Source organism: Diorhabda sublineata, chromosome 1, assembly GCF_026230105.1.
Source record: "Diorhabda sublineata isolate icDioSubl1.1 chromosome 1, icDioSubl1.1, whole genome shotgun sequence".
NCBI lineage: Eukaryota > Metazoa > Arthropoda > Insecta > Coleoptera > Chrysomelidae > Diorhabda > Diorhabda sublineata.
The window spans coordinates 29,479,242-29,503,217 of record NC_079474.1 but is presented as its reverse complement, the minus strand read 5'-3'; the positions used below and the strand labels follow the sequence as shown (position 1 = coordinate 29,503,217).

The following is a 23,976-nucleotide window of genomic DNA, read 5'->3' as shown; positions in this document are numbered from 1 at the left end:
ATAAGTAATAATAATTTTATTAGTATCATTTTTTTAAAGCGATATTTGGAAATTTCCAAAATATCAAATAGTTTGTTTTGTTTTTCGTTATTTAAATATTGGTACAATTCTATTCGATTTTATTCATAGTGGAATCTAATTTTCCAGCTCTCTTTTCGTCACCAATCAGAGGCAATAGAAATTCGAAATGATTTTTTTGGCAATATTCGCTTATGAGTAGGTTTTTATAATTGTTCTACTTGGTTTTTTATGTATGACACTCACAAAATTGCTGTGAGAAAATCTCCGAAAATCTTGCTAAAGAACATGAATGATCTGTATTACACAATAATAGATTTAATATATACTATAAAAATTAAATTTCAAATATTCTTTTAGTTAAATATATTAAATTGCGTGCCTAAACAAGTTCTTAATGATTCTGTATTATTAAGCTGATAATTCTAGTCATAGCACACAGAATTACTGTTCAAAGAATCAATTTCATATCTAAACTAAACTATAACTAAAATATCAGGTAATAATAACATTCAAGATAATAAGGAATTCAATAAAAAAAATTCAGTAGTGCCGCCTGGGAAATTGAATTGACATTAAAATTGACAACAAAACCTGGCTAAAAATAGAATATTAGGAACAAACAATACATCAATTTTAAGTGTTTCTAGTTGGAAAGGATTTGAGGTGTTTACATACCTCCAAACTCAAATCAAAATTGTATCGCGAGATTGTACTCGTAAAAATAAACTAAGCAAAGTGAGGAAAGTATGAAAAAAGGAAAATTGAAGAGATTTATTCAAAAAAATATCTAACTGGAATGTGGAATGTCTACAAATTCATTTCTTTAAGAAGCGGAAGTAATAATTATTCAATGGAACAATAAAATTTTTGAGAAGTCATAAATTATGAAGTAATTTTTCATATTCTCTTCTCGTCATCGTAGGAAATTCCATTCCAGATTAACTTCTTTAAATATGATATTATGTTAAAGCCGATACCACATAATGCCTCTAATACTTTGTTGGTTTGATTGGATGTAGTCAGTTTTTTGACCCACGTCATAGGAGACAAATACTTGTACAACTACGCACACTTTTTATCCTCTTGCTTGTGAATGCTGCGTGTTTTATATTAAAGTTGCCAATATCATTCAATTTTAAAATTACATCTGTTGTATGCTATTCATCAGTTTTTATTTCTTTAGGTAAGTTAGGAAAGGTCCCAGCCTTTCTTCCAATGTTCAGCCGTATGTTGAAACGTGAATGTTCGCTCAAATGTGGGATATATCGTGTAGTACCCATTTAATATACTGGTTGATTAGAGGATACTTAATAATCGATTAGTTCCAGTTCTCTCCGTTTAAATATAATACTATACAAAAAGAATAAAATAATTATATTAATTTAGTTGATATTTTGTTAGATAGATAGAAAGAACTGTATTACTGTATCCTTTATAGATTCATTAAGATATATCACTTAATAAATTGTGTAATATTTCTAAAATCTCATTTTCTCTAAGAAAAATAATATATCCAATTCCAAAGAGAGTTTCTCATGTAAGCAAATAATAAAAGTAGTAAACGAGGCCAAAAGCGAAGTTTTTGTTTCTTATTAAGACAAACGAAGCCGTGTGAGACTTAATTTTAGAATTTTTTCCATGGTAGGCTTGATATAGCAGGAAATTTGGAGATTTTGTTGAATTAATTTTATCATGTGCAACCCTTTAAATAATGCGATCAATAAATCTATTCTTCGAATATTAAATCTCTCTATTTACATTATAGTAAGTTTGACCTTTATTTAATGACAACTTGTATTCCAAAAATTCCATAATCACACAATTCAAAACTGCCTGTATACTCCAGCTTGCAAATTACTACAAGACAAAACTGAGGAGAACACACAACTTGGACTTACTTAAAAAAATACATTCGTATTTTAGGTGAAATTTGTTGGGAAGAGATCTTGGAATTGAAATAAAACAAAATGACCAGCCTTTCTAGGCTCGACATTTTGTATGTATAGGTACTTATTGAGAAAAATTTCATGATACAGCAAGTTTTCTGGCCAACCTTTTTCTTTGTTTTGTACAGGTTATGGTTATAAAAGATCAATAAAATCGAAAATTTTTATTAGGTCAGTTACATTTATGAAAATTTTATGAAATATTTATATTATTTTGTAAGAATATTTAAAATTCGTTTTGCATTAGAAATTTGGTTCTATTACTCTCTTGTACACAAAAATACTATACTGTAGTTCTTAAAGAAGAGAGACTTTAATTCATGAAAGAAAACACGTGACTAAATATTTATTTAATGCTTTAACCTAACCTAACCTAACCAAATAATTATTTAATGCGTTAAGGCGGTAAATCAATGATCTCAAACTCATGAAAGAAAATAGTTAGATCATTGGAACACTCAATAATCAAAGAGTAGAGGCATTGGTTTTACTACCTTTGTCAAATGACCCAATAATTAAGCATGGGTCCTTGTTACTAGTATCGAAGTGGGATTCGTGAAGATGTTGTTAATGTATAAAATCTTTTAATTAAATACTTGTCTCGTTGGATCTTATTATCGAGAAAATAACATTCTGTTTACATTTTTTAAACGGAAAGCATCGTGTTTCAAGAATGCTTACTTTGTTTATGTTACAACAAAATATTTTATTCGACCAAATATTTCTCAAAAAAATGAAATATTTTCTATGTAAGCCTTATTATCCTCCATTACCTTATGTTTTCTTTTCAAGCAATCAATTTTTATTGACTCAAATGGCATTTACTTTCTACAAAAAGTCTCATTCTTTTTTCTACCTATAACTTCCTGGAAAATCTCGAGATGTATTAAACAATTTTGTAAACCTTTCAAGAGCAAAAAATATCTCTTTATATGTCAAGGAGGGTTATGGATCACTTTTTTCTCTTCATCGTTATTATATATGTTACGGTGAAAGTAATAAATTCGGTGATTATATAAAATTATCTGAATTTTGAAAATTTTATAAATTATTTCATATTTATCAAATTTACCATTTAGTTTATAAAATCCTCAACTCGTAATGGGGATTGTGATAAAAGTCCTCAACTTTACAAGAATTCGTTCAGTTTGCGCAACTCCTTGGAACGCGACAACCACGTGATTGCAGAAGTGGTTCTAATTTTGTTGCATGTAGATGTTTTCTAACTACCCTTATTTAAAAAATAAAACATGGAATAATGGCTGGTATGCTTGAGCTTTTTAATTCCAAATTACTCAATATTACGAATACTAAGAAAACGAATGTTAGGTTGGATTAGATTAGGTTATTTTAGGTTAAGTTAGGTAGTATCTACTTAGAAAACATCTAGACTCTATTTTACTAGCCCGATTTAAATAAAAAAATCTGATTTGAATAAAAATAAACACGAACACTGCCAATAAGTCATGTATTTATCACATTTACCATTAAGTGTTGGATATTTTCCAAGTTTAATGGTGATTATGATGATAAGTGCAAATGTAGAAAACCTGGCAAGCTTTGTAATTCTATAACGTCTAATATGTCTAATGAAGTAAACTTACATGTAAATGCAAATCAATGATTATTTCCCCATAGAATGTGTGGTGATTATGTATAATCACAGGTAATTTTACTGTAACATATATAACGATACCCATCCGTTGTAATTCATGTTATATAAAAGTCTCACAGTTTGGTGTAATTTCAAAATTCGTGAAAATGGTAATTAGATGTACCGCTATTCATTGTTATTCACAATTCTTCAATAATTCCAACATCTAACTATTTTGTTCTTGCGATAATTTATTAAAATACCTCTATATGAGTCTCGGAAAGTATACGATTTATAATAGAAATTATATCCATGTCCTTGAGTTAATTCCTCACTCCATGTTTATCGCATATATAAATCTTACCGTTGTATATACGAGAGCGATATGACAGAAGATGGACTTACCAGAGGTTTACACTTTCACTACGGTGATTATATTGTTTAATTTGCTCCTTGTTTTTCATGTCATCTGTCAAAATCTACCATTCTGACAGATGAATTAGCTCAAATTCTCATATGAAGAGAATTGCTCTATTTGTTGGGTATATATAAAGGGAAAACAATTTCTAATGTTTATCTAAGATTATTTTTTACTTTAAGGAACAAAAAAGAACAGAGGAATATTTATGTAAATATAATCCTAAACGCACACTATCCTGTGTAATAATTTGTGATTCGCTGCTTCTAAAAGTTACCGTATGAACACGGATGATTTGGAACGTCTTGGACCGTCTCAACTGTTGAGGTCGAATAAAATTTAAACTTAATAATAAAAATACTGATCAAAAACTCTCTTCACAAGAAATCTAAATGAATTTTTCCTCCAACATGGCGCAATGGATGAAACTTGGTTTCTCCACCATACCCCAGAAACAAAAATACAATTAATACAATTGAAACAATGGACTTTATCCCAGGTATAATCTAGTAGTAATAAAAGAGAAAACTATAATTGATTAATGTCTTGTTGATATATTGAATTTTCATGTTCCAATTTATTGCCTCGTCCAACAATTTGACCTGATCTGGCACATAACGATTATTTTCTCTTCCCAAACTGGAAGAATATTTTGATACAACCGAGTTTTTTCGAAAGATGTGGAATCCAATGAGTTTATGTTGAAAAAATAAAATATTCTTTCTGTCACATCTCTCGCATTTCCATTTATTCTTCAATTTTGTATATTTTTGTTTCAGTTTTAACATGTCCTGTACACTTCGATGGTTGGTCTTGTTGGCCTGAAACTCCAGCAGGACAAGTTGCAAACCAATCTTGCCCGGATTTCATTCCAGGATTTGAACCTACAAGTAAGTATGAGACGCCAAACTCAAATAGATGGGAATGTGAACAATTTATTTAGTAGTATTGAAAAGGTTTTTGTCAATCAGAAAAAAAATATTGAAGTTTAGGTTGACCAATATCCAATGAGTTTTTCATAAGTTTATTGTTAGAAAAATTCAAATATTTACAAGAGCTCTGGGGTTCGCCAAGCAACATAACTATCTTAAAGATACAGCTTTGGAATCCAAAGTACTTAGATCGCTGGCTAATGCTCCAGCGATATATTCCGAACTACGTACTTCAAAGAGATCTCAAAGCTCCAACAGCTATTGAATAATGTTTCAAACTAGCGGAGAATTACCAGATCCGAATGAGTCTGTACCTTCTTCATAGACTTGTTGTGTCAATATTTATGTATGCTACACGTTAATGCAAACTGCACAGCTGTAGGAAATAAGTTACAATATGTTGTAATATAAATGTTTAAAAGTGGCATTAGCGGATTACCTCTCGTTATTTATCATAACCCACACCAAGTTCTGATTGTCTTGAAAAAGACAGATATCAGGAATATTTGCAAAAATTTTTTTAGCTAACTGCGGCAAATCTTAGGAGAGATAACTTTGTTCTTGTTAATCAAGCGTTTTTCGGGAACAAAACCGCGCGCTGTACGTTTGAGAGTTTTTCAAAAATTGTGATTCAGCGATTTGATCAGTAGTATTCAATTTTAGTTTCCATTACTTAAATGATGCGTCATACGAACATATATCAAAAATTAATCGTATTTAAATTTGCACAGCAGTTAAATTCATTTGAATTTAATAAAGAAAAGTAGAAAGCTGGATATGATTTTGTGATTGGGTTTTGTGTGAGAGATCAAGTTGTTAAAATTCATAAATCGGGAGAAATATCAATTGCTCGCTTGCAAATTATAAATCGGAATGATGTAGAATTATATTTCAACCTTTTGAATACCGTTTTGAAAGATAATGAATTGTTTACTAAGCCTTCTAACATCTTTGATATGAATTAAACTAGTCTCCACCTGAATAATCGTCCTGGAGCAGTTCTAGCGATAAAGTCAACGGAAAAGGGAGAAACTATGACGGGGATCGCCTATTGCAGTACCGCTTGCATCATGAAGGGTAACAATGAAAAAGCAGACTATGAAGATGGCCTACCTCCAGGTTCTGTCCTCAACATGTCACAAAAATCGGCCTACATAACAGCTTGGCTTAAAGACCATTTTATTACTCGAAAACCAAATGACAAGGTCCTGCTGATTGTTGATGGACATGCATTGTTCGGTTGAAGTTCTTGAGCTAACCAAAGCAAATAACATTATTCTCTTTTGTTTGTCAAGCCATACTACTCATTATCTCCAACCCTCAGACAGAACTTTTTTCAAGCCCTTGTAATCGTATTTTTATGAACAATGTCGTCATTGGCTTGATAATCATCCAGGTTGAAGGATTACCCGATCACAATTTGGCACTCTTTAATGATAGTTCTCGGGAAAATCTACGTCTCAAAGGAATGCTTCTTCTGGGCTCAGCTCTACTGGAATATTCCTAAATATGTTTTCATATCAGACTTCTTTGAAAAGCGAAATAAAGGACCAATACAACCTAACCTTTCTAATGGATGTCAAATTGCAGAACCATCAAAGTCACTCCAGCCAAGAGCCTCAAAATCTGTTACGGTCACTATCGAAACTCCTTTTTGAATTGAGTCCAGTTTCTGAAATTGATAACACTGCAGAAAACGTGAAAACATGTGAAAAGAAAATAGAATTAACTTCTGTAGAAGAATGTGAAATAGATATTCAGCCGGAGAAAACTACGAATATGATTGTGTGAGATATGGTGAAAACTACTATAAATCGAAGATTATATTCAGTATATTTACTGCGACACATGTGAAAAAAGACAAAGGAAAAGATGGAAGGCAAAGGAAATCAAAGCAAGAAGAAAGGAAGAGAAAAAGGACGAAGAAATAATATGGCTATGATTAACAGAGTACGAATTTTCATTTCTTTTTGTAACTTGTAAAAACTAAAAAACATGAAAATAACTAAGTAAATATAAAAATATAATAAAATTTCAACATACAGAAGGAAAGCGTAATGAATAACAAAATTATAGGTAATAGTAACAGGTAATAATAATATTTACATAAAGTCCATAGCAAAATTAAATTAGTGTGCAGCATGCCCGGAATTAAATATTATTAGAATAGAATAAGTCGTTTACAGAGTAGAAGGCACTTTCCAGTGAATATGCCCTCAAATTATTGCGGATTGCGGAAAAAGATGATATCGGTTTGATTTCAATTGGCAAGTGATCGTGCATTTTTTTGCATAATAAAATATTGAACCCGCAACTAATTCTGATCGTGGAGTAGATAGGTAAAGGTCGTGCTTCGCGTTCCTAAATGGATAGCCGCAACGACAACAAAAACAGAGAAGATTAGAATCGCACCATGATTCAAGGGTCATTAGATAAGGTCCTATGAAGTGCCGTGAGATCGGGGTTGCTCCAAGAGAAACTAGTATCATTGGCAGAAGAAACAAAATAGGGCCTAGTACTGAGCCTTTGGGGCACTTCGCATTCTATTGGCTTTCAAGAAGACATGTTGTATCAACCCTTAAAAATTGACTTCTGTTGGTAAGGTATGACTTAAACCACGCGAGAGGTGTTCCCCTGAAACCTTAGTGCTGCAAATTTTTGATTAAAATATTATGATTAACTCAATCGAAAGGCTAGATTAGACATTATTTAGGAGGAAGAACCGTTTGACCAATATTTCTATGAACTTAGATAACGTGGCAAGGAGTGCAATTGACCGATAATTTTCATCTCCTCCTTTATGCAGAGCTATAATTATAGTCGTCTTAAGACAATTGGGAAAAGTGCCATTTTGAAACATTTTTAATGTAAATCTATCAGTTCCAGATGAGTATTTATTTTTGATGTCATTAATTGTATCACGAAGCTCTGCTAAAACTACGGGCATAAAGAAGAAACTGTGTAAGTTAGTATTAACATCAGAGAGATATGGGAGCAGATCATGAGGAGTTTAATAGAATTTATTCATTTTGTGGCTACATTCACAAAGTAATTATTAAGGTTAGCAAGTGAAGTAGAGATTATGCTCGATGAAGAAGCCTTATATTTTAGATCCTTCACAATGCACCATGTTTCTTTAGAAACATTACGAGAATTAGCAAATCTCCTATTATTATAAATATCTTTGGCAGCTTTTATTGTCTTGTGATAAATTTTTTTCTATAGTTTCACATAATTTTTGAAGAAAACACTATCCGAGAATTTCCTTAAGTGGAATAAAACATAAGCAAGAAATTACATAATAAATAAAGATGAGAAAAATAAAGATGAGGAAATTCATTTATACTGAAACTAGCTCTAATTATAAAGGTATGATGTAAGAAATTTGAAATGCATTTACATTTATCTGGAAATGCAATTTTAGAAGCGTTTTCTGAATGAGTTAACCAATGATCGTTGTTATAGCGATCTAAAAGAAGACATTTGCGCCAACTTAATGCTTTCTCATTCATGTGATTTTCCGTTTATCGAATAACCAAGTAATAAGAGTTATGCAACGTTTTATACTCAAACCGGCACTTCTTTCTGTGCAAACGGTAATTTTCATTTTAATTAAAAGCTTGCAACTTTGTAATAATATCGAAATTAATATTTCTCTTATAATTCTGGTCGTAAATGAGTTTTCAAAATCTGATAATTCACGCGAAATGGTGTTATGATATACTTTCATTAAAGAGAATCAATGAACGGGGTCCCAACAAATTCTATTTATGGACAGTTGTGGTGTTGCCCTAGCAATTGCACGGATACTCATTAAACGATTTTATACCCTGTTTGATCATGAGTATTTACACTAAGAAGCATGACAAATTTCTCACAATATAACTGAAAATATGAAGTTTACATCATGTTAAAATATTTTAATAATCATTAAACAATTACATAGTTCTTATAGTATTTTTATGTTCTTTTGCATTTAATTTAATTAAATTTAATTGGATCTAAAACACACCAATTTGAGTCGCATTTTTTACAAGTGACAATGTTTTATAAATATACCTACGCATACATACCTTTTTATGAGATCTGAACATTATGAGGAAAACATATATAAGGTTTTTGACTAAGTACTTTTGTATATTACTGATACATTTTCAGCATATTTTAGTTTTTTATTTCCGTGAAGTTTATGGTACTGATTGCTTAACAGAGGACATTTATCAAAATTGGTATAAAAATTCCGTTCAGGAGATTTTTCCCTCAAAGATTAGCAACGTTCTAGCCGGCCTACTGTTGTAACAAGTTGATGATGACTAAATCAAAGTCATAATTGAAGAGGATCGTCATATAACTGTTTAAGAGGTCGCGACGAGGCTACATGTTTCGCACACAATAATTGAAAACCACTTAAAATATTTTGGGATAGATAACAGGCTTGTACCTCAGAAATAAAATGAAACCTACACTTTCTTGAAAAGAATCATCACTGGTGATGATAAATGGGTCTTGCACAGTAACATAGTTCGAAAACGATCAGATAGCAAACACTATGAACCAGCACAAATCACATCGAAATGCTAAAAATAACGAAAAAGTTCATGCTATCAGTTTGGTGGAATTAGAAAGGTGTGTATTTTTTGCTTCCAAGGAACCAAACGATCAATTCTGATGTTTACTGTTAGCAATTAATGAAACTGGATAAAGCAATAGAAGAAAAGCGGCGAGAATTATCAAATAGTAATGGTTTAGTATTTCACTTATGATAATGCAAGGCCTCACACATCTTTGGCAACTCGTGGTAAACTATAAAAGCTTGGCTGGGGAGTGATATAACAATCCCCCATACAACCCCTATCTGGCACCATATGATTACAATTTATGTCGAAGTTTTCAGAATTCTTTAAAGGGTCACACTTTCACCAATGGAGATGACCTTCAATCAAACCTGATTCAGTTTTTTGCTGGACTAGAAATTTTATGAGCGCGAATTCATGAAGGTGAAATAAATATGGCAAAAGATCATTGAGCAAAATGAAAAATATAAACAGGTCTCATCTTACTCCTAGTTTCAAGTAGTTTTGTTTTTCGCTAGAACTTTTTATGCCCTTTTGACTGTCAGAATATGGGGATTTTAATTTTCATTTTTCAGTCTTTCCGATTTTGTTATTTCATAAATATGATTTATTGTTTCTTCTACTTGTTGTAGTATTCCTAGGTATTCCTTTTTCGCAGCTATTTTGTTTTCTATTGGTTCCTGTTTCAGCATTTCTATAATAACCTTATTCCTATCCTATCCTATCCTATCCTATCCTATCCTATCCTATCCTATCCTATCCTATCCTATCCTATCCTATCCTATCCTATCCTATCCTATCCTATCCTATCCTATCCTATCCTATCCTATCCTATCCTATCCTATCCTATCCTATCCTATCCTATCCTATCCTATCCTATCCTATCCTATCCTATCCTATCCTATCCTATCCTATCCTATCCTATCCTATCCTATCCTATCCTATCCTATCCTATCCTATCCTATCCTATCCTATCCTATCCTATCCTATCCTATCCTATCCTATCCTATCCTATCCTATCCTATCCTATCCTATCCTATCCTATCCTATCCTATCCTATCCTATCCTATCCTATCCTATCCTATCCTATCCTATCCTATCCTATCCTATCCTATCCTATCCTATCCTATCCTATCCTATCCTATCCTATCCTATCCTATCCTATCCTATCCTATCCTATCCTATCCTATCCTATCCTATCCTATCCTATCCTATCCTATCCTATCCTATCCTATCCTATCCATCCTCGTTCTCCCAGCTATTTTCCTCAGTTACTTCATATCCGCTGTCACTATTCTACTCTGTATCTTTTTGAAAATTACCCAAGTTTCACTTAACGATTAGATAGAAATAAAAGGCTGATACCCAATTTAAGTGAAATTATATAATATTCGAAGTACAATTGATATTTTTCAGTGTACATTTATGAATCATTATTCGCGTTTATATGAGCTCGTCGTAATGGATAGAACAGCTTAGTAACAACGATAGGTGAAAATATGAGGACATAAAACGTCGCTTTTGAATAATTAGGTAATTTCAGGAGAATACTAATGGAGGTATTACAAATTGCAATTGGTGGCTCTAATCGAATAATATTTCATTGGTGATATGGACAAAGCAGGACAACTGAAATTTGGTAGACTGAGCTATTCCTTTTCATAACAAAGCAAATTAAGGGATAAGATGAAAACACACTTTACACATAAACCGAGTAATATTTATACATAATATAGTCGTTGCAAATTGATATATCCTCGAGGCGGACCGCGACTAACTGACCGGTCAATCAAAATATAACCAAGGGCGACTTGACCATGTTGCCAATAATAATGAAAATAAAATAATATTTCTGTTGCTTCGGTATAGCTTTGACCTTTACCAAAATACACTTTCCTCGACAATAATAAGTTTCAAACCAGTGAGATGAAAATTTCTATTTCATACACTAAAAATCAGTTATTTAGGATTACGAGATTTTTGAATATTAACACTATTTCACAAAATTCAATTTTTTGTCTGTTTTCGGTGTAATGTATCTTCGCTAACCAATGATGGTTGACCATATTCTTGCAATTAAAACTACTTTTTTACTTGGAAAAAACTATTTTGGAAAAAACTATTTCTTAAACAAGAAAATTCATCTTGGTTTCAATAATCTGACTAGCTTACTCAACGAATGTCAAACTATTAAGAACCTAGTGTATGTGTACAAGCCGCCTTAAATACTAAATCCTATCGTAAACAAAATCTATGGTAAATTATTTGTGACATTCATGGTAACATCACTTTAAGACGAAAATTAGAAAATCCGAGACGATATGTTAATGGAAGGTATATAAAAAACACTTTGTATTATTCAACTATACGATTAATACATCCTAATAGTTCCTATCAGAAGTAGTAAGATAATTAATACAAAATAATGTATCTCTGTCTGAGTTACATTTTTGCAATGTAGCCTAATTTTAAATAGGAAATTATTATATCAGAACATTCAGGAATTTCTTGTTTTATAACATTTGTTTATAGCAAATCTACCCTCAAAATTTTTTGAAGTGTTGGTGTAACTTTGTTTTTCATTTTTATCATTTAAGCCTATATGCTAATCTATAACATGCGTATTTTACTCTGTTAAAAATAGGATCAAGGGTTTTTAGGTCATGAGTGATTCATAGAGAAAAATACCTATTTCGAATACTTCAGGATGCACTTGGTTAAAAATAAGAAATCTTGGGTTCCCATGTTTGTGAATAATTTGTGAGATATTTTATATTAAGGAAGAATGGAAAGAGAAGTGCCTCTAAATTTGAAACACCAGAAGACCCTGAACCCGCATATCAAGATATTAAAGTACCAAGTTCGTCACAAAATCATGCTACTTTTAAATGTATCAATACTAAAAGAATAAATTTGCTTTCCTCGAACACCAACAAAAATAAGTTTCCATCGTTGGAAGAATTACTGAGTTATTTTTGTGTCCAAAATTTGTGAAAAAAGTGGGCATGAAACACTACCAACCATACGACTGGCGTTGTTTCATTGACAGTTGAAAACGTAGCCTAAAATAAATAAATACGATGCCCATAGTATAAAGTTAAAGAAGAATATTGTAATATTTCCCTTTTTTTCAACAGAATAGAATATAATCACCATAAGTGACAAATTTGTGTAGATTTGAAAATAGTGGACATTTTCTTGGTTTTAAAGGTCTTTGAGAAAGTAGAGCTAAATAAGAGCAAAGGGGAAGAATAAACTGTACCTTGAGAGCAAAAGTGGAGTCTGGAAAGAAAAATATAGTCCAGGATTCATCAGTAACTCTTGAGAAAATTATGCTTTTATCATTCCATATGAAACTAGGTACTATAAAACAGTTTGTTAAATCACTATATAAAAAAAGAAAACTGCTTTTTTACCAAAAATTTCCATCAGTTCACTGAGGAAAAGAATAATATAGATATTTTTGATGACTCCCAGATAATAAATAAAAAATTCCATCTAGAAAATTATTTCAATTTCAAGAAGTACATTAGAACTCAATAAAAATCTGCTAATTGTATTTTGAAAATAGTAAAGCGTTTATAGTCAGCAACAGCTGAAATTTCTGAATCAAGTCTTCATCGTAACTTTCATACTGTTTTTCATTGACTTTTTAGCATCTAAGCCTTAGCTCTTTTCTTGATCCCATTCCATAGATAATAATTGATGAAATTGACATTATTACTTTTTGTTGGCTACTCCACAACAGTCATTTTTATCTCTGTATTGGAAAACTGCTTCGGTCTGGCCGAACCTAGAGTACAAACCGAATATCAGTTTAACCACTTCAAACAGACCAAGGAATCTTCTCCAAAAGTCACATGTTTCACAGTACAAGACCATGTATATCATAATCCTTGTTTTCAGTATACTTATCTGCGTGCATCGATTTCAATAAGATACATTGTACACTCATTCGAAAACAATACGAACCGCCACTGTTTGAATCCAAGTAAATTGAAATTGTTATAAGGGAAGATTAATTAATAATTAATTTCTCGTAGACACGTAGAATCGTTTGTTGAAGCTGCGAATCTCTTAAATTTAACTTACTGCTGATCTACTCGAATGTTAATATCTGATCCAGACTCTTTGACTCAAACTGCCCTACAACTTGATCTTGATTCATTAGCTGTAGTACAGAATAAACAATATTTGCATAAGCAATGATTTGATTAACATCATAAAAAATATGAAATGAGGGTGCTCAAAAATGTGTTACTATTTAGAAGGACCATTTGTTTTGCCAAGAACATGGGTCTATATTTTTTGTAAACCAGTTAATTTCCTAGTTAAATGAAGTTAAGTAATTTTCTAGGAGCTTAGTATCTATCTGTGTCGAAGTTTTTTTAACACATAGGTCACGCTAGATAATTTGAGGTCAAAGAGTGATTTTATTCATGTTGAATGTACTTTAGTAACCCAAGCATGACTTTTTTTTTAAATTCGCTACACCAGCAAAACATAGTTCCTTATTACGCACTTTCATCACATAATGCACGTTGTAATCGTTCAACACCTTGATTTTCATTTGAACCGACTTCTGCCTGCCTGCCGAGGTTTAGTCTAGTCAAACATTTCAGTAATATCATGTGCTAAATAGAACATTAACCATGAAAAGAATTCAAATACTCTCATTATTCATTACTATAATATAGATAAATCCAAAATACTGTTTTATATAAAGAAAATTCGTTAAATCAGAAAGACATTTGTGTTGTCGTTATCTCTAACAGCGTTATATTAAGCCATTCTCAACAATAACGGTCCTTTTTATGTTCACGAACCCTAGTCAAAGTTTACTCTAGTTCTGTTTTTGTCTATAGAAATTCCGGAATTCAGCGGAAGTGATATAAAATCTCCATTAGTATGCCGGCAACCTCGATATGGTCTTTTATAAATAAACCAAATAGGATTTCTAACTGTATCGGTTTCAATCGTTATAACGAAGCTCAAAATGAAAGTTTCACGATATTTTATTGTTTATTAGGAATTAGAGAATATTTTAGCAAACACTAGTGCCATTTTTTGATTTTTATCATTGGAAAATGCTGACGATATGTAGCGTGTAAATCTTTCTTTTACGGTATAAAACCACGGAAAGCATTTGTTCGATATGAGTTGCATGTCCGGTACTGGTAACGATACCAGGACACTCGTTATGGTGTGATATTCACAACCCATTAAGAAAATAAAAGCTTCAGAATACTCGTCTTTTACTTTTGAATTCCACAACAGCCCATATTTACATGCTTCTGCTGGCTTTACTTGTATTCATGCAAAGGGAAAAGGTAGGAAATGCGAATAAGTAAACTAATAGGCGAATGCAAATGAAGCTTGTATTGCGGTAGGGTGCATCGGCACCTCCCTAGTAAAAATATGAAATCGTTACAATAATAATAGATTTTCTGTGAATAAAAACAATATTGATCATTTAGTACATTTATTTGTTCTTAAAAAAGAATTATTTTTTTTATGTAACTGAGTTTTTGTTTGTCCAAAATTTGTTTGTCTTGCAATACCAAGAAATATAATATCTAAACATTTTCCAGAAAAAGCTCTAATTAGATCTCATTCATGATTTTAATTAGGAAAGTTTAATTTGATGATTTCGCAAACTAGAAAAAATATCATTAAATTCAAATATACGAATGATTGCGCGAGTTCTCGATTATTTGTTTTTGTACTATTAGTGAAAAAAAACTGAACACTGGACCATTTATAAGTTGAAAACAAGATGTGATCTATAGGTAAACTTGATCAAGACTAATACGCTCTGTTGTATCATACCATAAGTTAATCATACTTCAGGTTTCTGTCTACGGCTTAAGTGCTTGTTCTCTCGTTTAATATCTCCATTACCAACACTTCAAACACCGACGATAATGATCTAATTTTAATTAACTATCTATCTATCACCGTCGATATTTGTTTTTCATATATTTTGATGATTGAGCTAAAAATAAATTTCCACCAATTCTCTACCTTTGAGCTCATACTTCATAAATAAGCTTGAAAAAAAATTAGAATTGATTAACTTCATGTAAAAATTTGTTTGCTAATCGTAAATTATTTTTAGTATAATAAACAACATTTCTACCTACGAGCAAGCTTTTTAACTAAATTTTATGTTTATTAGGATAGTGATAGAATCAGTAGACACTCCTCTAATCTTTCCATCCTATTATTATAGAAGAATTTTTCTTGGCATGAAAACAGGCTTCAGTTTCAGTCATCTCATTTGATTCATCCTCCTCTTCTTTTTTATATCTGAAAATAGCCAGTAATCCCCACGAGTTAGATATGAAGAATAAAGTGGATGTAAAGGCAAATCAAAGTTCCATTTATTGAATTTGATTTCCACTGATAAACTGCCATTTTGACTCAAATATATAATAGTGATCTCAGGTTTGGGTTTGTTGTTACAGCTTCATACAGTTAAATCATTAATTATTTATACCGTTGTGAAGAAACACGGCAATGATACCATATATCTTTGAATTCCACTTGTGAGTTTCACATAAGGATTTGAAGGAAGGAGGTTTTCGAGGTTTTCTTGAGCAACTGCCTCTTTGGCCGTCTTGATAGTTAATCACAATCGGTGCTTATAGAGCCCCCGTTTTGACGCTCACTGTATCAATTGATCATAGCAAAGCCCAATACACACACGAAATTCTATTTTTCACATCGTATATATCATTTAATTTAGAAAAAAACGAATTGGAGGGAATTATTTCAAAATTTGACAGCTCTTTGAACTGTGAAAGTATTGTTTGTAGTGATCTCTATCTATCTCAGCGGAAATTTATCTGTCGATGCAAAATGTATGCAAGAATCACTTTTCAAATTGAGATGTGAAATGTATTTGTTGGTTCTTATTGCTTACATTGTTTCAAACTGCATTTGTACTTCATTTTTAATTTAAAAACATGGACACTACAAGTGTACTATCACCTAGACTTAACCCAATATGAGACTTTTATAATTTTGTACTCTAAATTGTGTTCGCTCATGTATATTATCGTCAATCTCAGTTTGTAGATATGAACCAATCATTATGATATATGAGACCATAAATCTTATTGTTTCTCTAATGTGTAATAATTCAATGATAAACAGCATGGAAATAATAGTGACGAATAGCTCAGATTTATCATTATGTTATTCTTCGGTGGAACCTCGACCGAGCATTGCAATGAAAACGATCGCTATTCATTTCTATCGCTTCGAAATGAAAACGGTTCATAATAATCTGTAAAAATGTATACACACGGTGTCAGAATTTCGATTCATATATTTCGAAAATTATTAGATTTGCGCATTTAATTTATAGTTAATACAAGAATGAATAAGCTGCTTCTAATACCAGAATCCATACTTTTTGTAACAATTTTGTAAAATCAACCGAGGCTTGAATAACTTAAAATATATCGCATTATTCGTCTGATTCATTATATACTTGAATTTATAGATGAAATTTCCGATATTTCCTCAAAATTCTTCATCGTAACGATCCAATTATAGAGTTATTCTGTTCATTTACCCAAGAACCCTGATATTTCCTCCAAGGAATGATGAAATCGTTGAAACGAACTAGTTGCGTATTCACCAGCTCCCATCTAACGTATCCTACTGATATCGCCAGTTAACTTTCCCCTCTCGACAATTTCTCAAATTATTTATTTGTTCCAGAAATTTGAGCTCATTCTAATATAATACAAGAATATAGAATAAACAACTAAAATAAAATACGCAGAAATGAGGTTTATTGTCTAGTTTTTTGATTATCTTGAGAAATTTGAGTTATTCTCAAATGAGGACTATTCTTTTTTCAATGTAGTGAAGGTGAGTAACTTTAAAATAGAGTGGCGCCAGATCTATGAACACAGGCTTGCAACCACTAAAACGCTAACATCTAATCTTAACGCAGATTAAAGAACAACTTGAGCGGTGGGAATGGAAAAAAATAAATCGACTAGACTCCAGTCATATGGAAGACGATTATCACAGAAAAAACACCGAGAGAGCCAACAATCTGAGCTGCCAGTTCTGCGGGATAGAGACTAGGATTTGACCTAGTAGTAGAACTTTGTTGCAAAGCCAGCGACGTCTGAAATATTATCCAACTGTGCAGAGCCTCCATGGCATAGGACGAGGACTACCAACAGAGTTGCAAAGGGATAACCTATAAGGATCATAAGTTGGAATCAATTTGAAGTTAAATTAAACTCAACAATAGAAGATTAGCAAAAGAAGTATGAAGAAAGCAATTTCTATAAAATATTTGATCATGAACTAAGTAATTTTCCAAAAAAATTTGGCAAAAAAATCAAAGAAAATACAATCAATTAGCTAAATTGAGAACTATTCGGCAAACTGGCGAAGTAACAAAAAGAAAAGCACGACAGTTGAGTACAGTTTCAAGAGAAGCATAATTTTAACGATTTCGATTGAATTTGCGAAACTACTTTCATGAGAGTATAATATTATGTATAATATATTCTTGACGAGCCAAATTATCGCTAGGAGGCAATGGAAATTCTCAAGGAACAAGTTCACACCTAAAATCGTTATTCTTAATAATGTATTAGACACACTCAATCGAATTAGTGGAGATTATTAGATTAGATATACTGGTCTGATTTAGAGCAAAAGAATTATAATAGCAATTACTATAATTATGACATTTGCAAATTATATATTTAACAAATTTGTTAATTTCATTAAAAGATTTACTTTATACAGTATCGTGACTATATACAAATATAATTTACTTTAATCGTTCTGAAAAATCATCGATATCTTAAAATATCAATATATTTGACGAATAGCATGTGCAAAAATATCGTATAAGAGCGATATAAGATGTTTTTGCCGATATTTCATTTTTTTAATAGGATGCTTCATTAATGCATTTGATTACATTAAAACACATCTTATTACATGATTAATATCTATTTTGAAGTTAAAAATCTGGACTCTAACATCCTATTTCTTTGTTGCTAATGGCTGCTCCACCTTCCGAGAACAATCGCTTTCTTGCGGCAGACGTTGCAACGATGAGAAGGTATATCATTGCGACTTTGTAAAGTTTTCGAAATAGAGATTTCATATTGTCCCAAATTCCAATGGAATCTCTCTTTATTGGTATTACAGAAGATAAAAGGTACATTTGAACCTCGGTTTTGCTAGATGTTTCTTTAATTCGTCTTTAGTATTATTTCATTGATGTTTTCCAGTATTTCACAGACATAGCTAACTAGCTTTGCTAACCATAACTATCTCCAGAAAACTCTTTTATCAATTTCTCAAATGGGCATATCAATTCCATGATTTCTTTGGTGCAATCCAGTTCATTGCTTGAGACTATTGATGGAGCTTTAGGTCGAGTCAAAACTTCTACAATGGACCCAACCCAGTGAATCGTTGGAGTATATAAAAACAAGAGTTCCATCTTGTGCGAACATCGTGTACCTTTTTTTTTACTTGAACTTCTTTCAGTCCCATATCTAGCTGTCTATTCCGTCAAAACAACAAAGCAATGCGTGCGGACGTCACAGTTATTCCAAAAATCTGAACAGACTGAAGAACGATATCAATGTTTGTGAATGTAGCACACAATGTATCAACCATATCATCAAAACATCGATGGTAACATCGTTGTTTATGACCGATACCTCGATCTTTCACAAACATCGATGAATCGTTTGCAATCCTAGGTAATTTCGGCATGAACTAATAAAAAGCATGTTTTATTCAAATATAAGTATTTCTTGAAAGAACTAGATGGGAGTATGCAACTTAAACTACAAAATTGGCAACAGAATAGCAAAGATTGCAATCGGTATAATAGCCTCTAACGTGGATGATATCATTGAGTTATGTCGAAATTATCACTGTTTTTGCAAAAAAAAATCCCACTTTCTTCCATTCCTTATTAGTAGATAGCTGAAGGTTGTCATCAAATATTAGCAGATTTTTTAGATGAGCTTATTAATTTTGTAATACTTGTCAATTTTGGTTTTTTGAATATTTTTGTTTCCGATTACGACTTGCAAACTCGCAAACTAGCAAACTCAGGTTTCTCTCTGTCTCTTTCTTATAATTTTTTCTACAGCCTTACTATGAATGGATCCTAACACCTAGTACATTTCGAAAAATATATTAGTAGTAGTAATTTCTATTTTTCGTTTTTCAGATACCGTTTATTACAAATGCATGGAAGATGGCACCTGGTACTTTCACGAACCCTACAATCGAACGTGGGTAAATTATACTACTTGTGTCAATACAGATGATTTGTCGGTGAGGTTCTTATGTTTTATTATATTTATTTCTAATCAAAATTATACATCATAAACAGGTGTGGATAGCAATTAATTGATTACGAAGTAAACAAGTTAATCTATATGATACGCGAAAGAAATTACGTGAAACTCAATCACTTGAGTGGCTTTTTATGAGTAGGTGCAGGAAAAGCTTCGCAAGCAACGGATATTATTTCTCTTATCGCCATATTATTTATTTGGAAAATAATAAAATGGAAAAAGCTAGGGAACTGTACATTAAAAATACCACTGTAATTGAGTTTTCGATGAAATTGAATGAAAAAACAGAAAGAAGTTTGCGACAATGACCATGTTCATAGTTCTGCAATGCCTCCAAAGAGAAAGTTTCATTATTTTTTTTCATGTTCACCCTTGGAGAAAAGCTTTGTGGCATAATGGTTTAACAGTAATAATAGACAATTGATATGTGTAAGAAAGAATTCAACAAACTTTAAAAGAGTTTGATCATATTAGGACGGTCCCAAAAGTACCTGGCCTGACCTAGAGATGGCGGTAGTTGGAGACCCCACGTTGTTTGATATTTGTTTGGTAGTCATCAATAGTGAACGTTTTCAATTAATTTTTAAGCATGGAACATTAAAATAGTGGGTAGCACAGTTTAAACGAAACCGTACGACCTGCGAAGGCCCTCATCACAGTGGTCGACCAAAAGTGGTGGAGACTCTAGAAATGCTGAAGAAAATCCACAAAGTGGTAATGGATGATCGTCGACTGAAAGTGAGGGAGCTAACAGACAATAGGCATTTCAAGATGTTTTCATCCACTGTTTAGCAATGTTTCACAGAAACCAAGCCGAATTTTTTCGCCGTTTCATAACCATGGATGAAACGTGGGCCCATCACTTCACATCCGAAACACAAAAACAAACAAAACAATGAGTGAAAAGTAAGAACCGGCTCCAAAGAAGGCAAAGACCGTTCCATCTGTAGGCAAGGTTATGGCGTAGGTTATCTGGAATGCGCGTGGGATAATTTTCATTGACTATCTTGAAAAACTGTCAACGACGAGTATTATGCGAACTTATTGCAAAGTTTGAGGGACGAAATCAAGCAAAAACTGTATTTGGCTAAGAAGGAAGTGTTGTTTCATCAAGATAATGCACCAGATCACACATCCGTTATTGCAATGGCCAAATTGATTGAATTAAAATTTGAATTGCTACCTCATGCAACCTATTTGCCAGATTTATCCCCCTCCGGATTATTTTCTGTTCACAGAGTGTTCACAAAAAAAGATTCGGTGCTCAAAGATTTTCCAACAATGAGGTGATGTCGGCAGTTAATGGTTGTTTTTAGGAGCACGACAATTCTTATTATAAAAAGGGTATCAAACTTATTGAACATCACTGAGAACAGTATAAAGAAAACTGTTAAAATATAAACTAAAAGTAAAAAAAATTAATATATTTCTCGTGAGTGTGTGATAATTGCTTTTTTCGAATATACAATTATATACATTATAATTAAACTAATTTTTTATTGATTGAATATATTATCAGAATGACTAGTAGAGTTAATTTATGAGGTCATCCTCTAACAATATCCATTTCTTGAAAAATTTGAATAAACGAATCCCTTTCTTTCTCTAATTCATTATAAAGAGGACAAACAAATTATGAGTTTGTACAATAATTTTAACAAAATTTTCATCTGTTTATACGGCTAATATATATATTTTTTTCATTTTTCCAGTTTCGGACCGTTGTGATAATAATTCACTCGGTAGGCTACAGCATCTCGTTAGTGGCTCTCTTGATTTCCTTAGCTCTTCTGATCTACTTTAAGTAAGTAATATGTTTTATACTTGTAACTGGAAGTAATTGCACCTCTTATCAAGCATGTTTCAAATCAAATTTAATAGGTATGCCAAATGGAACAAGCCGTTGCCAACGTAATCTAAGTTCTTCTACACCAATGTAAAAAATTGGCAACCATTACGAATACGTATTATTTCATGTTACATACGTTATAACCTTTGGAAAAATTAATTTATTTTCAGTCATATATATATATATATATATATATATATATATAATATATATATATATATATATATATATATATATATATATATATATATATATATATATATATGTTTAATCATCGACGTGTAGAACTTATTTACTACCAACCTCATAATTTTATAACAAATTTCATATTATTCTCTACCTTTTTTACCAATGGAGAACGTATTATTGATATGAGATTCCCTTAATCACGTCACGTTCAACATATTCTTCCTATTATTTCTTACATCTTCATTTGTACACACTAGAAACGTGTAGCTTGATAAATATACGTTGGTTGATCGTACGTGTGGCAGCATGCATTTTAAAGTAACAGTTGATGCCAAGAATTCTACTTACACGATTTCCGTTCAAATTTTAATGGAAAAGTACACATATATTCACTGATATTGTTTAGTTCTCGTTGAGTTTGAACAAAGAATATTTCTGATCTTTATAAATACATATTTCTGTACAAAATACAAGAATAAATACAAGTCGTTTTCTGAAAAGTTTTCGATCTGGCAATGAAACATGACATTATTATTTTTGTTTTCCAGCATTATCTTCTTTGAAATCTATATACTAGAGTAAGGGCCTTATCATACGGATTTGAATGTCTTTGAAGAGGAGAGTGCGCGCAGCGAATGTGGGAGGACGTAGGTACTCAATCATCATGGCTTCATTGGGAGATTCGGGAGATTCGGATATTGATACAGAGTTATTTATAAGTGAAACTCAAAACCGTTACTTCATATGGGACCAAAAAAGCAGAGAATTTAGTGATAGTAATTTGAAAAAAGGCTTGGAAATAGGATAAAATGATCACAAAGCTAATGCAAAGGATGATGAAAAGTAATGAAAGTGAACTCGAATACAACTTTGCGTTGTCTCTGGTAGACGATTTGAAATCCAGACTATAAAATCCATGCCAAAATGGAGATCATGAGAATTTTGAAAAAATACTAACTATCCAGGATATTTACAAGTCCAGAGCCACCGTGGAATAATTCATTGCAACCAATTATTTCTTCACCAAATGCTTATGATGAAAACAGTGACGCTAAAGATACAATATACTGATTTTTTTTCTGAATAATAATTTCCTAAATCCTGGTACTTCCTTCCTTATGCCACACGTCCGAGACGTCCTCGTGACGTAGTCGCGGCGTATTCGCGGCGCATTCGTTGCGCCCCCTCTCCGCCCTGCAAACCGCTAGTATGATAAGACCGTAAGGTTCCAACCTAACCCCAAAATAATAGTTGCCGTTTTTCTCATTAAAATAGATGTTTAAGTTTGCGTGATAAAAATATCTCTTCTGTCAATGAAACTGAATGACTAGGAAACAAAGAAAAACTATCGCTATCACTTTTACGGTCGAGGTACACTGTTTTTTTTATTTTAGGAGTAGTTTTACCTACAGTTATAAATCGACGTCAAAAAATCGGACTCATTTTGCTCGAAACGCGAAAATTGGGCCTGAGAAATGTCGATTTCAGTACGCTTTTGGTCTAAATTAAGCAAATGCAGCATCAAATACTCATAATTCTTAACTCAACATCATGGCAAAAGCGTTTTTAAGATAAACCTATAACCTAGATTGTCAAACAGAAACTAAACATCCTAAATGACTGAATATTAATCTCTTATAGCAAGTGCTAATATCTTGGGAAGCTTTTGGAAAATTCTATAGTGAAAGTTTGAAGTTTGTCAAATATATAAAAGAAAATTATTCACCAATTCAAAGTAAAGAATTATCTGATAAGTAATTTGTGTTGGGGAAGTTGTGTGGTGAAGCCGCTCCTGTTGAATAGAATATGTTCACTAATTCTCAAAGCGTGCATATCTACTTGTTGGGCCCGAAATCAAAAGTTTCGTCATTTATGGGTGAACTTATCCTTTATTAATAGTTTCCACATTCATCAAAATTACCAGAAAGGCTTCAAGATGTTCTTATACGTTGTTATTTTAGCACATAATATACTCACTTGGACACATCAGCAAAAGATTTTTCGGAAATTTCATAAATTCAGATACTTCTCATTGAATAATATATTCTCACAATATAGTAGCTATGAAATAAACCAATGGGATGCA

The 23,976-nt window shown here is 32.0% G+C and overlaps 1 protein-coding gene across 2 annotated transcripts in view; it reads left to right on the top strand.

Moving 5' to 3' along the window:
- LOC130452417 (calcitonin gene-related peptide type 1 receptor) overlaps positions 1-23,976 on the top strand; it is a 217,279-nt gene that overhangs the window by 115,903 nt on the left and 77,400 nt on the right. For both annotated transcript variants that reach the window (XM_056791693.1, XM_056791692.1), the window contains 3 exons: positions 4,759-4,869; positions 19,723-19,829; positions 21,565-21,656. In XM_056791693.1, the coding sequence (XP_056647671.1) occupies positions 4,759-4,869; positions 19,723-19,829; positions 21,565-21,656 (310 nt within the window). The remainder of the gene's footprint in view (positions 1-4,758; positions 4,870-19,722; positions 19,830-21,564; positions 21,657-23,976) is intronic.